The sequence below is a fragment of the Mirounga angustirostris genome, unplaced genomic scaffold, assembly GCF_029215605.1.
Source record: "Mirounga angustirostris isolate CCGP_5_RB_7025 unplaced genomic scaffold, mMirAng1.0.hap1 SCAF_6, whole genome shotgun sequence".
Lineage (NCBI taxonomy): Eukaryota > Metazoa > Chordata > Mammalia > Carnivora > Phocidae > Mirounga > Mirounga angustirostris.
Genome location: NW_026991714.1, coordinates 41,489,954 through 41,503,153, shown reverse-complemented (window position 1 = coordinate 41,503,153; position 13,200 = coordinate 41,489,954). Strand labels below are relative to the sequence as shown.

The 13,200-nt window shown below is 47.7% G+C and overlaps 1 protein-coding gene across 4 annotated transcripts in view; it reads left to right on the top strand.

The window, feature by feature from the left end:
- The window catches only part of STX6 (syntaxin 6), a 46,448-nt gene extending 34,899 nt beyond the window's left edge, over positions 1 to 11,549 (top strand). Inside the window, exons 5-8 of one of the 4 annotated variants that reach the window (XM_045877248.3) lie at positions 173 to 298; positions 1,537 to 1,643; positions 5,381 to 5,475; positions 9,920 to 11,549. In XM_045877248.3, coding sequence (XP_045733204.1) covers positions 173 to 298; positions 1,537 to 1,643; positions 5,381 to 5,475; positions 9,920 to 9,996 — 405 coding nt within the window. In that variant the 3' untranslated portion in view covers positions 9,997 to 11,549. The other 3 variants (XM_045877249.3, XM_064594186.1, XM_064594187.1) reach the window with 3 other exon arrangements.
- The last annotated feature ends 1,651 nt before the right edge of the window (positions 11,550 to 13,200 follow it).

Here is a 13,200-nt window from a genome sequence, read left to right as displayed (position 1 = left end):
GGGTGCCCTTCCTGGCATTCCTGAAATTGTGCCACATGGGCACCAACCTACACCGCTACGCAAAAGGCTGAGCCGGCGGGAAATGCACTGCGAGCAGTCTGTGGACTCTGTCCCTGTGCTGGAGCATTTGCTCAGATGGTAACAGCTGGTTCCCCCCACCCCGCTCTCGCAGGCACTCCTAGGGGACAGTGGCGGCCAGAACTGGAGCGCGGGAACGACGGACAAATCCGGGCGCCTGGACCGCGAGCTCCAGCTGGCCAACTCCCATTTCATCGAGGAGCAGCAGGCTCAGCAACAGGTACCGGAGAAGCCACCGAGGGAGGGAGGCAGGGCACCTCCTTGCGTTCCTCTGCCGCCAGGGGGCGCTGTGACCAGTGACAGCCCCGGGGGACCGGAGCTCACCCCGCGGCTGCCTGTCTGTGTGTGCAACCATTGTGTAGATGAAGGGTTTTTAAAACCTCCTTCAGAGCACGACCTTTTCGGGAGAACCAAGCTTGATTAGGTCTCTTAGGAAAAGCAGACCAGACATCCAAAACTGACAGACAAGGCCATTGATTTACAAAAAAAAAAAAAAAAACACCCCAGCAGCCTCTTCCCCCGCCTCCACTTGTATGCTCAGTTTTTTGTTCATCTCAACAAAGGCACTTTCAGAAAAACTGAGTCCTTGTTTCTTCTTTGCAAATTATTGCCGGTTCCATTATATGTAAAAATGATTGCTTTGGTGGAGGTTCTAGGGTAGAAGGAAAGTGAGGTTGATTATGATTACATCGTGGCTTTTGATATGTGTTGTATTTTAAAAAGGAAGCTAATAATGTATCTGGGGATTTGAGGATTATCTATGCATTGAAACTATTGGTTCTTAAATATTATGTTTTACGTATACACGTAGGTTTGTTCTTTTTCATTAGCCTGTCTGTTTAACCAGTTGTCTACTTAAATTGCTATTGAGCAAGCAAGTTTTTTTCTTAATAAAAAATGAGGAGGCTACACCACAATTAAAAGTAATTATTTATCACTCAGGAGCTGTCCTTGGAGCAGCTTACAGCCACAGGGCCTCCTCTAGTTTGCCCTTGAGAGGAAGGAAAGGACTCTATGCAGTTTTCCCACATTCACAGATTTGCCGGCCTCTCTCTTGGAGTCAGGCCGAGGCAGTCTTTTGTGGGTTGAGACCTTGACCCTGGCGGTGGGCTTCCTCTTCCCCAACGTCCCATGTCTCAGTGGTCACCACACAGGTGCTTTTGACCCTGGCTTGTTCCCTCGCTGGACTTGAGCCAACCAGAGTAAATCACTCTTGGTGGTTTCCAGGCCTGCTGACTGTTCACAAGTTGGATCGGCAGGAAGTATCAGTAGCTTGTCATCCCAGCCTTTTGAGCAGTGTGTTCTCAGAGGCGATGGTCTGGTCCTTCGATTTCTGGGCTTTGCTTCTGAATGAGAATGGTCCCAAGTTGGCAAAGAAGCTAGCAGCTGCTAGAGTACTGGGCTTGGAACCAGGTAAGATGGAGTTTAATTGCTTCTTTCCCATTTCTCTGGCACCAGTTGATCGTGGAGCAGCAGGATGAGCAGTTGGAGCTGGTCTCTGGCAGCATCGGGGTGCTGAAGAACATGTCCCAGCGCATCGGAGGGGAGCTAGAGGAACAGGCGGTGTGAGTACTGACACGCCCCTCTCGCTGCAGTGAAATTGAGGGGCAGAGCCATCTTATGAGACCCCTGAAAAGCCTGACAGTTACATGGCTAGTAAACCCAAAAGCCGTTTTACTTCTATAGCTGCATCTTTATTCTGCCTCCCCCAAAGAAGCACATTGATCAGATAAAATTTGAACAGGGTTTGGGCAAAGTTATTATCATGATTATTTTTGCACCCTGCAAAAACAGATACAGATTCCTCCAAGCGGATTCTCAGAGTGTTGTGATGAATGGGAACATGAGACAGACATGGCTGTGTTACCTCCCTGGGGATCTGGGTCCCGGAGAGGATAGGACATGAGCTGACTTCCCTCTGTCATCCCCTGACTCTCCTGCTCCATCAAACAGAACTTCTTGCTCTACATCTTAAACTTTAACTTAATGAAGAAAAGTTTATAAATCTGACTTCAATTAATCAAAAATCTTCCCTCTCAGAAATACAAAGTAAAAACAAAGCAAACGAAAACATAACTGGGTTTGTTTATTTTTTCCTTCAGCACAGTCTCCTTTTGTGCTCAGAAGTAGGACACCAAAAGCATCATTCTTAAATGCTTTCATTTCACAAATTTCTTTCTGAAAAAATAAGACCATCCACTAGGATATTTCAGAACCTCTCCTATCTCAGTCTTGAGTTCAGCCTTATACATTCATTCTTCAGAAATTCAAACTGGGTATCTGTTCTGCTGGGAGGTCCCAGGTACCCATAGAGGAGCAAACAGACTGCATCTCTGCCGTCAGAGAGTTTACCAGTTACTGCCTAGAACAGACGTTCTACAAATGGTGCAAGTCACTAAGAGGTGCAGAGACATAAGGGGGAAGAGTGTGGTGCCTTGAGAGCCCTCGCTCCACTCAAGCTGCAGACCTGACTTAGCCCAGGTCCCTGAGAAGATGTGTGGAACTGGAACCTGAAGGATGCATGGAAGGTGGCCCGGCGGAGGGGTGAGGGTGAGGGGAGGGTCGACTGGGGGTTAGAGAGAGTGTGACAGAGTGCATGGGACAGAAAGGTCTGGTTTGTGTAGAGCATGGGGGTAGAGAGGGGGGGTTGCAGAAGTCAAGACGGAGGCCAGGAACAGAGCGGGGAAGCCTTTGACGCCCCATTAAGGGGTTAGGACTTTCTCTCCTGAGGGTGATGGGGAACCATGATGATTGTGTCAGGAGAGTAATGCCATGGACAGGTTTACATTTGGGGCAGACCCATCTAGCTGTGGTTTAGATGACAAACAATAATGGAGTCAGATTGAAGGCAAGGAGACCAGGGGGAAGCTGGAAGAGCAGGAATCTAGGCATGCGTGTTGAATTTCTGTCTAAAATGCATTCTTCCCCTAAAATTTCAATTTGCGGATGGAAAAGGACTAATTGCCTGACTCCTTGGGGTTAAGTAGATGATAGAGAAGCCTGGCAGACTTCAGTTAAAGATGGTAACTTGAACACACCAAACATACCCTTTATGTCACTCCTTCCCTAGAGCCCACTAGGGCACCAGCAGAGGGATCTTTTTATAAAACTTTGTATACCATAAGACCTATGGGGACATAGAACATGAAATAAGAAACAGTAACCATAACATTATAGGTCCTGGAAAGTAGGAAAATGAATGGCTACTGACTCAACAGACCAGAGAAAGCTGAATCCTCCGCCAGCCGCAGGGGGCGCCACGGAGCAAACACAGTTCCCGCCGCGAGCCACCAGCAGGGGAGAGCATTCACTCGTGATAGTGTGAGCCCTGAAGGGCGTGCTCATCACGTTGTGACATAGTCATAGTGGAAGGAAGGGGGATGAGTAGTGGGATGGATGCCGGGATGGGGAAGGAGGTGGGAGCAGAGCTAAGCCCTAGCCTTTTTAGAGTCGAGTCAGTAGGACAGGATTCTGGTGTGAGCATGCTCCTTGAACACACAGAAAAAGCACCCAGGGACTAGTGGGAGGGGTTGGCAGCACTTGTCCAAGGGGACAGGAAACAGCCGTGGTTTTTTATAAAGAGCCTGAACGTGCTATTTAGCTCTTTAAACTGTGTCTCACTTTGGTAAAAATAATAAGTAAATTAAAAGGAAAGCACCTGGGGCTTGGACTTTGGCCTGTGTTCTCCAGCATTGGTGGCCACTGGCAGCTGTGGCCAGTGAATACACAAAATGTGGCCAGTCTGCACAGAGATGCGCCCTCGGCATAAATGCACACCAGATTTTGAAGACTTCCTATGAAAAGAAAATGTAAAGTAGCTTGTGAGTGCTTTTTTTGTAATATTAGTTACATGTTGGAATGATAATATTTGGGATATATTAGGCCAAATAAAACAGATTATTAAAATTAATTTCATCTTTTTGTTTTAAATGTGGTTACTAGCAAATATTAAGTAGCGTATCGGACTCGCAGTCTGTTTCTTTTGGACAGCGCCGAGTCAGATAGATCTGGGCTAGAAACCTAGTTTAGTGGGTGTCCTTGGGCTGGAGGTTGGGTGCCTGGCCTTTCTGTCCTCAGTAGGAAAAGTTATGCCCAGCATACAAAGGTGGCTCTTGTTTTTCAGTATTTGGCCCTGCCTGGATAGGTCTGCAGCTGCAGGCCGAGATGCTAGCAGGATCTTAGATGAGCTAATAGTGTGTTAATTTGGAATTTCAGGTAAGGGACAAAGATCTGTTTATTTAGTTGTCAACATGGAGTTTATTTAATAATTGACTTAATGAGGAGTTGGTTGCCTGGAGTCCTGCAGGCAGTCAGGTGCCTCATGGGGGCACAGACCAAGCCTAGTGGTTTCTAGCTTCCATTGATGCTGTATGTTAGGTTCCACTCTCGGGATAATCATATGTTAACCCCAAGTTGAAAAGTCTGGAATGGTTAGTCATTTATGAAGTAAACAGTGCTGGAATAAGAGCATTTTGGTGTTTTCTTTCCCAGCTGCAGCGTGGACAGCAAATACTATTCACTTCCTGGAGCCGCTTCTCCTAGCGGGCAAACACTGAGTTCTCTGTGGGTGGGAGTGCACACGGTCAGGAGTGTCAGTCCCAGGGCCTCCCAGCTCTGTGACAAAGCACAGAGCGCGTTAAAGGAGAGGATTATGCGATTAAGGCGTGTTTAACTCCTATTGGCCATAAAGCGCTTTGTGTTATGACCTGGTGCTCACAAGACCCTGGCAGGGAAGCTACCCCGTTTTACAGACGTGGAAACAGTGCCAAAGTGGGGTGCCTTGTCAAGGTGACAAGGGAAACGAGTGGCAAAGCCTGGTTGTCGGGCTTCGCTTAGCCTCCTCCTCGTGTGCTGCACTGCCCCTGAGTTTGTGTTACTATATAGTCAGGTCTACAATTCTAAAGTCTAGAAAGTGCTAAAATAATCTTTTAAAAAAAGTTTCCAGCAAGTTCCTACTACAAAAAACCTGACCTGACCTGGCTGCAGCAATGATTCCTCATCGTTTTCTCTGCAGAAATAGTACCGTGTTTGACTATGAGGTCTGCCCCAGACCCTGCTTGAGGGTGTTGGCTAACATATAGCACATGTAACTTAGTACTTTTTTAAAATTCCCCGAAATTCTGAAATCAAAAACCTGTCTTGTGCTAACGATTTGGATAACAGACTGGGGACTTGAATCGCAAAGTTACGGGTTTTAGGTTTGCTAAAACGGAGGTGTAGATCCTGTTTTAATTCCATGGCCAGTGTATTGCCAAGCCTTTGTGCTGACCAGCTACCCTTCTGTGTCTGCTTCTCTTTCTAGTATGTTGGATGATTTTTCTCATGAGTTGGAGAGCACTCAGTCTCGGCTAGACAATGTGATGAAGAAACTTGCAAAAGTATCTCACATGACCAGTGGTATGTATGGTATTTAAAGCTTAAGAATTCCTACTTAATTCTAGAAACACGGTCTATAGGGTTCTCATAGGCGTGCCCCTTCAGATCTTTCCTGTGGCACATTTTTGGTCCTGCTTTCCGGTCGGAGAAGGAAGACTAGTATGCACAGGCCTTGTCTGTCGTTTGTGGCCTTCACTTGAGAAGTGGTCTTTGTGTTCCCCCACCACACAAGGCTGGTGGTGTTGGGTGGCTTATCTCCTGGCGGATCAACTCTCTTTGCAATTAGAAAATCCTTTCTTACTTAATTTTATTTTTTCTATTTCCTTGCCAAAATAGGGAACTTATTATAAAACAGTAATTAAGAAGCCAGTTACTGTTTCTCCTGGACTGACTTTGTTTTATTGAGAAACTCCTACCATTTCAGAATAAGATGGCCTTACAGGTCTAATTTAAATGGCTTTCATTTAAATCCATAGTGAAATACTCCTGCAGGTTTGCATCAGGATGGGGATGAAGAAGTAACAGTTTTCAAATCACTCACTGTATAGGAAGGTATGTTCCAATGACTCTATTTTTTCTTATTGCAACAGCCCACCTCCCCTGGTACATTAGAAATAATATTTTATTCTTTTTTTAAAGATTTTATTTATTTGAGAGAGAGAGTGAGCGAGAAAGCATGAGCGGGAGGAGAGGCAGAGGGAGAAGCAGACTCCCCGCTGAGCAGGAAGCCCGACGTGGGGCTCGATCCCAGGACCCTGAGATCATGACCTAAGCCAAAGGCAGATGCTAAACCAACTGAGCCACCCAGGCATCCCAGAAATAGTATTTTTTAAATCAAAGAAAATCCAGTATCTCCTTTTTTCTTTAGTTGGTGGGGATGGCTTGGTGAAGGGAGGGCCTGAGCTGCTCCTTGAGGTGATGTAGATGTTCTTGAACCAGAGCACCCAGCTCCCCCACTGGAACTTCCCCTCTTTCTTGACATGTCATTCTTTGGGTTTCCTCCCATCAGGTCTGTGTTACGGGGTCTCATAGTTCGGACTTTTGAGCTGAGACTTAAATACAAATGTATATTTACTTTCCAGCACTTCAACTCATAGTCAAGTTATAGAACAGTTGTCTGGGGCTCAGCTTCTTATCTGTAAAAAAATAGGTTGATGCCTTCCTCTCAAGATCATTGTGAAGATTAAATGAAATAATAGTAATTAATGTACAAGTGTTTAACAGTGTCTCCCATATATTAGTACTTACTGTTTGTGTTTTAAAAAAATAGTAGGACAGGCAGAATATAGCCCTACGGGGCAAGGGACCTGTTAGATCCAAGACAGAGGGAAGCTCATAGCCAGACTTCCTTCCTTCTTTCTCTCCAGGGACAAATACCTTTATGCTTCTAGCAAGTCATTGCCGAAAGCACGCACCAGCTTAGTTCATCTTTCACACACTTCAGAGAAAGGTTTGCAAAGCCGCCTTCCTTATTCCTCTGTGTTCTCTCCTCTCCCACCTTCACCCCTCTACTTTAAAAAAAAAAAAATTAATGAAGTATTATATAACAAGTTGAAACACCAGGCCTCTCACTAGTGTATGTATTAGTCACAAAGTCAAGTAGCTACTTCAGCACCAATTTTGTTTGGGGAAGAGCAAAGAACAAAGATGCACTGTGTCTTTGTTTCTCAGCATTCCGGGTATGAATAATTTAGAAAAGTACTTGCATTGTGATAAGCCGTTTAGTGTGTATAAATAGCACTGAGCCTTGCTTATGCTTTATTCTACTTTATCCTGAAAGAAAAGTTTGGGGAGCAAAGTGGGGACTTCAATTATGTTTGTCTAAGAAAAAGAGCCAGGAAACAGAGCATTCAACGTGAAAGGCCCTTCAGTTTGGACAGCTTGCCTGGGGTTTTCATTTTAATCTTTGCTCGCTCCCAGAAGAAAGCTCGCTCACGGCCTCCCGCACGGTGCCGGCTTCGGTCTGACAACAGGGCAGTTCGTATTTGTCTCTGTTCACCTCCCTAACTTTTGGGCAAATTCACTACCTTTCAGTCCCTACCTAAAGTATATCAAGACCCACTGAAGTTCGATGAGGCGGTCAGTGAGCAGGCACAGGACCCCTGCCCTCCCCGCGGCTGGCTGCTCCACAGAGATCAGCCAGGATGCCACACCTGCCTTTTCGAGTGACCCAAGGAAAGTATATTCTTTTGAGTAGATACAGAGGTTTTCTTCCCCTCACTTTCCAAAATTCTGTCATTGTTCTTTTCTCTTTAGGGAAGAAAAACATACTGGAAGGGGGAAAAAAACTTGCCCCTGGAGTTCTCTTTGTTCCTATCTGACTTTTTGAAACAGGTCTTGACCTTGCCGAGCTGGTTAGGCTGTTCACTTGAGAGAGCACAGAAGCCTTCGTGGTTAGTACTCCCCCCTTCTGGGGAGAAGTCAGCTGGGGTAACAGCTCCCAGAGCTTACCTGGGTCCTGCTTCGAAGCAGCAGCTTAGCCCTGCAGGGGAAGATGGCTTTCAAAGAGCGGTCCTGGGTTGTGCTGGCTTGTGTGACCCAACTTCTCGATGAAAACCCCCTGTTTAATGCAGTTGGGGAAGAGGAAGTGATTGGAGGTGGGAGGGGATTGGGTAGAGGCTGGTGGAAAGCCAAAAAGTAGAAAACCGGTTCAATATTGGGAATCCCGGTTTGAGAAAGGCAGGATGGGGGGAGGGGCAGGGATCTGTATGAGGTTGGGGGGTGGGGGTGGTTAGGAAGCAATTACCTTGACTGTTTTGTCCTGGAAGAATATTGATTAATCATTTTAATGAGAGTGTTTTTAAATTATCATAAACATTTTTAAATAGATGAAAAATGCTGGATACTCAAGTTTTCTTGGCCAGTGAAGCGATAAACAGATTATTATCTGATAGGTTGATTTCTGCCTCCCATGCCCATTGGACTAGTTCCTGTTCAGATAAGGAACTGACAGATTTGGGGTCTTTGCCCTAATCACACTAAGTGAGTTTCTAGCACGTCAGAAGTAGAACAAGGTGATCACCACTAAGAAGGTACTTGCTTTGTGTACTGTCGGTTGGTGGCTGTCTGTTGCCCGGTTCTAAGATTGTGCTCTCCATGGCATTTAAATAATTTAAGTCCTTGGTTCGTGGACTTAGCATTGCTTTGTAGACAGTTTGGCAGTCTCTTTTCCTAGATTCAAACCTTTATGTAGTGTGAGTCTCGATCGCTGTGGTGTGCCACGGTCTGCAGGCTTTCCAATAAACTTTTTTTTTTTAAGATTTTATTTATTCATTTGAGACACAGAGATAGAGAGAGAGAGAAAGCATGAGCAGGGAGAGAGGCAAAGGGAGAGGGAGAAGCAGGCTCCTCACTGAGCCAGGAGCCCGATGTGGGGCTCGATCCCAGGGCCCTGGAATCATGACCTGAGCCGAAGGCAGACGCTTAACCGACTGAGCCACCCAGGTGCCCCTTTCCAATAAACTTTTGATGAATCAGTAAACCTTTATATTTCTGTTTAAATGGAGTGATCATTTCTAGCCATTGAACTACGTTTTCATAGGCCAGTGGAATTCTGTTCTATCAGTGTGACCCTATGTGGACAGTGCAGGACTCATCTATGGAAAGACCGCGTGTTCTTTCTACACCTGCACAAGTTAAGGAGGCATCCTAGGCCCCATGCCCAGCCTGGCCCAGCCCAGAGTGTGCAAGGGTATTCGTGTTCACGCTCACAAAGCCCTGCCAGGCAGCCTCTGTGCAGCGTGACGAACCCGCAGTCAGGGTTGTGGGTGCAGCGGGGGCTCCCCTGGGGCCTGTGTGTGCCCTCCTGCCCCTCGAGCCCCCTTGCTCTCGGCCATTTAGATGGACTCTAACCACTTTGCTTCTGGTGCTTGTCCTCAAGTGTCGGTAGGGCAGAAGGTTTCAGAGAAGACATTCCACTTTCCTTTACGGGTAAGCTGTGTAAGTTACTGGTTAAGTGATCTTACTTCTTTCCTGACAGGTGTGGGGTAATGTTGATCATGCTCTTGATCCCCAGAGCTTGCTTTTTCAGCTCCTCGTTTCCTGAAGTGACCAGCAGGCGCTTTTATCCTCTTTTCCATCCTCCCATAGTGCTGAGTGTTGTTGAATGAAATGATCTGACTTCGGTAGGAGATGAAAGGAGACAGGCTTTGATCCGTAACGCCGATGCCAACACCTTCCCAGGGACATGGTGCCCACCAGCAGCAAGCTGAGCGCCGCAGATTGTAATTAAAGGCTTGCGACACAAAGCACGTACTTACTACAGGCCCATTTTCAGGCGACTGGCAGAGCTGTGGATGCACACGCGGAGCAGGCCAGCATACCCGACCCCCAGGCAGGCTCCAGAGCCTCTGTGGGCCCGTCGTGTGCACATTCTGTCCCCTCTCTGCCTCAGGGCGTGCATGGGACTGTCGTGCCTTGGGGAGCGTGGAGTTGCGAGCGCTGATGCTTGTGTCCTGCCTTGCAGATCGGCGCCAGTGGTGTGCCATCGCCATCCTCTTTGTGGTCCTGCTGGTCGTGCTGGTCTTCTTCTTAGTGCTGTGACGGCGGCCCGGCACGGCTCCTCCTGCTCACGAGCCCCAGGGGAGGCGGGAAGCAGCACCCCAGCGTTGCCGTCTCCTTACACTCCTCTCTGGAAAACACAGCCTGCACTGACTTCCCTCCTTGTGACCCCACCACTGAGACAGCTGCTCTGACCCGGCGCTGGCAGGGCTGCTGGGAAGAGGAAGCGACGACCGTGCGCTCCCGGGGCCGCCTGTCCTGTTCCGAGGACGGCTCGGCACTGCTTTGCCTCCGGGGCCTTGGGCCCCCAGGACAGCCTCTGAGGAATCCGGAAAAGTTTGCAGACTCCACTAGCGCTTGCTTTTGCTCATTCCATCCATCTTTGTCAGCTCCCCCCGCCTCCCCCCTAGCTCGGACAGCACACCGCTGTCCCATCCCCGAGAGCACCATCGGGAGTGCAGGCTCCCGGGCAGGTCTCATTTCCCATTGCGGCAGAGGCCCTTGGCCCCCCGAGAGCTGGCTGCTAATGGGGACGCTAGGCCCAGAAGCAGTTTGTGACAAAAAACGCAGTGATCCATTTTTCAGGGATAAGTGCTGGGATAAAATTGCTTTTCCAGGCTCATTATTCTGTGGTAGAAATAACTAATGGAAAATAACGGAAAGCACTAGGCTTTGGGGGTGCTAACAGCTGGTGGCTTGAACCGAAGGGAGGAGAGGGCAGCAGGACCCAGGGTTTTGCACAGCTGAGGGAAGGGTGGGTGAGGTTGCCGGAGGTCAACGCCTTGCCAAATTCATGTTGCTGTCCTGGTGCACCTTGCATTTTGAGGACGCCCCTTACCCGTATGGCGCAGCTCAGCCACACACTTGGATGGTCTGGATCCGGGGCCAGCCTCATGGCCGGTTAGGTCATTCCCGTGGCACTCTGCATTGGGGGTGGGGGCGGTGGGTAGTACATTGGGAGTACGGCGACACTCAGAAACCATAATGACCAAAAAGGCTAGTTCTGGACCGGACTTTTCTTACCCTGTGAGTAATGGCAAGAATGGGTAGGTGAACTTGGGTGGGGTTTTTTTTTTTTCCCCCTAAGATGACAACTCAGTTTTTTTATCATCCAGCCAAATAACTGAGCCAATCCAAATTTAAAGAACGGATGCTTTAATTGAGTTTTAGTAGCTGAAACTGCTGAGATGCTAAACTTCAAGCTTCCGATGATTTTTTAAACGCCTCCAGCGTCCCGGCGTCTGTAGGATATTTTTATAACCTCCCCGATGCCGTCACCGATATGGAAGCAGCAGCTGACCCGGAGCCCTGCGGCAGGGGCCACGCTCTCCCCCTCCACCTTCTGCACTTGGAAAGCACAGCAACGTCTGGATAGAGCTCTAGCTTTGACTTCCTGTTTCCTCATCTGTTGGGGCCCATTCCACAGCGCACTTTTTTTTTTTTTTCCTTTTTTTCATGTTTTGTCTGTATTTCTTGGGGTTTTTTGTTTGTTTATTTGCTTTGGGCTTCCTCCCCCCCTTTTTTTGTGATTTACAATGATGTACTTGCCCAGCTGACTTATGAATTGCACTTTTTAATAAATATTTGTAACAATTTTTTAAAGAAGGGTATTTTCTCATGGTTAGGATCATGGTAGGTAAGGAAATCTGCCTCTTAATGAAAGCTAAAAGCAGATTTATAAAACTAAAAGGGTGGTTGACATCCATGTTTACATTCAACTCTATTTGATATATAAATAAGTTATTTTTTTCAAATTAGCAAAAAAAAAAGATAACTACAAAGGGCTTCAGACGTAGGGTACTAGATTATTTGTTTTACAAGTTTTGAGACTCATTCAAATAGCCTTCTCTAAACTTAGAACAGGGATGGTCCTTAGATTTGCATTAAAACGTACAGGTCTTTGTTCACCATAAATGGGGACCTTGTCTCAGTACTGTAATCCACAATCCGCATTAGCAGAGGCAGCCGGCAGCCTAATGACCTATATGATCATGCCATTTAAAAGCCATGCTCTTCTGCTATGACCAGGTTTACTGTGCCCCACACAACTAACTGTCATGTGTGTCCGTGGGGCTTGTTGGGAACATGCCTGGTCATTAATGAGTAAGCTGCTTCCCTGAGGTCGGGGGGGGGGGGAGGGGCGGGCCAAGTGTTGTGACCCGGAGACTTAATTACTAAATGTCTGGATAGATTTAGAATCGGCATGATGACCTCACTTAATTTCAAGTGTTTGCTAAATAGTGGCTATTGTAGACCAGACTCCCGCTGAGGCTGACTAGGGAATTATTTAGGAGGAGAAAGTTTACTTTAAAATAGAAGCACTGCCCGCATTCTCTCCGCGGGCGCCCCTGTCTCTGCACCTCAAAGGAACTGCTCTTTAACAGGGCAGCCTCTTACCGTAATTGTCCGGTAACTGTCTGCGCCAGCTCTGCCCCAAGCAGAGCTTGGGCCCCACCAGCCTGATCCTGGTCTGACCCTGTTGTGCCCAAACTGGGCATCACTGTAGACGTCTCCGCTCAGAGTGCAAACCAGGGCAGTCCGAGGGAACAAGCCAGGGGCTTAGGTTGATTTTTGAGGATAAGTGTTTCCTCATCAGCGATCCTAACACTGCCGGGCTTTCGGGGGCACCTACGTGGGCCCCCTGCCCATAGAATGGGGAGAGAAGCAGACCCTGGTGACCCTCTGCACTGCCTAGAGGCACATCCTGTAGCGTGTGGGCTTTTTCCTGCAGCCTCCGCTCCTCGACACATATCATTTCTAAGGAACTGGCATAATATGATGGATACAAGAGAGCTCAGCTTACGTTTATCGGTTTATTGGAAAAACGTTTTTCTAATCAGCTGATTTGGGGGATAGGTTGGGGGGAATGAACCATTGAGAGAGTTTGCCAGAGTGGGGATCCAGCTGGAAAACTGAAATACCTTTAGTTTTTAGTCCTAATTTTTCATCTTGCCTTTGTGCGGACTGCGCGCTCCCAGCGCTCTGTGGGTGCCCGCTGCTGGGTGGCAATTGGAAGTCGCAGCGTGTGTTACACGAGGATCTTCACGCCAGAGCCGAAGGGGGAGAAACTTGGTGGCTTGCCCATTATTCTCTGCTTTTAGCCAGAGTTAAACAGACTGATGGGTCTGGTAGCCAACCACTTGGCAACTCCCACTCCTTCTCACCTCGTGAGATTCAGGGCTGTGAAGAGAAATCTAGTCTAACTCCAACAGAAATCTGTTTCTGTGAAGTGTTTTACCTTCTGTA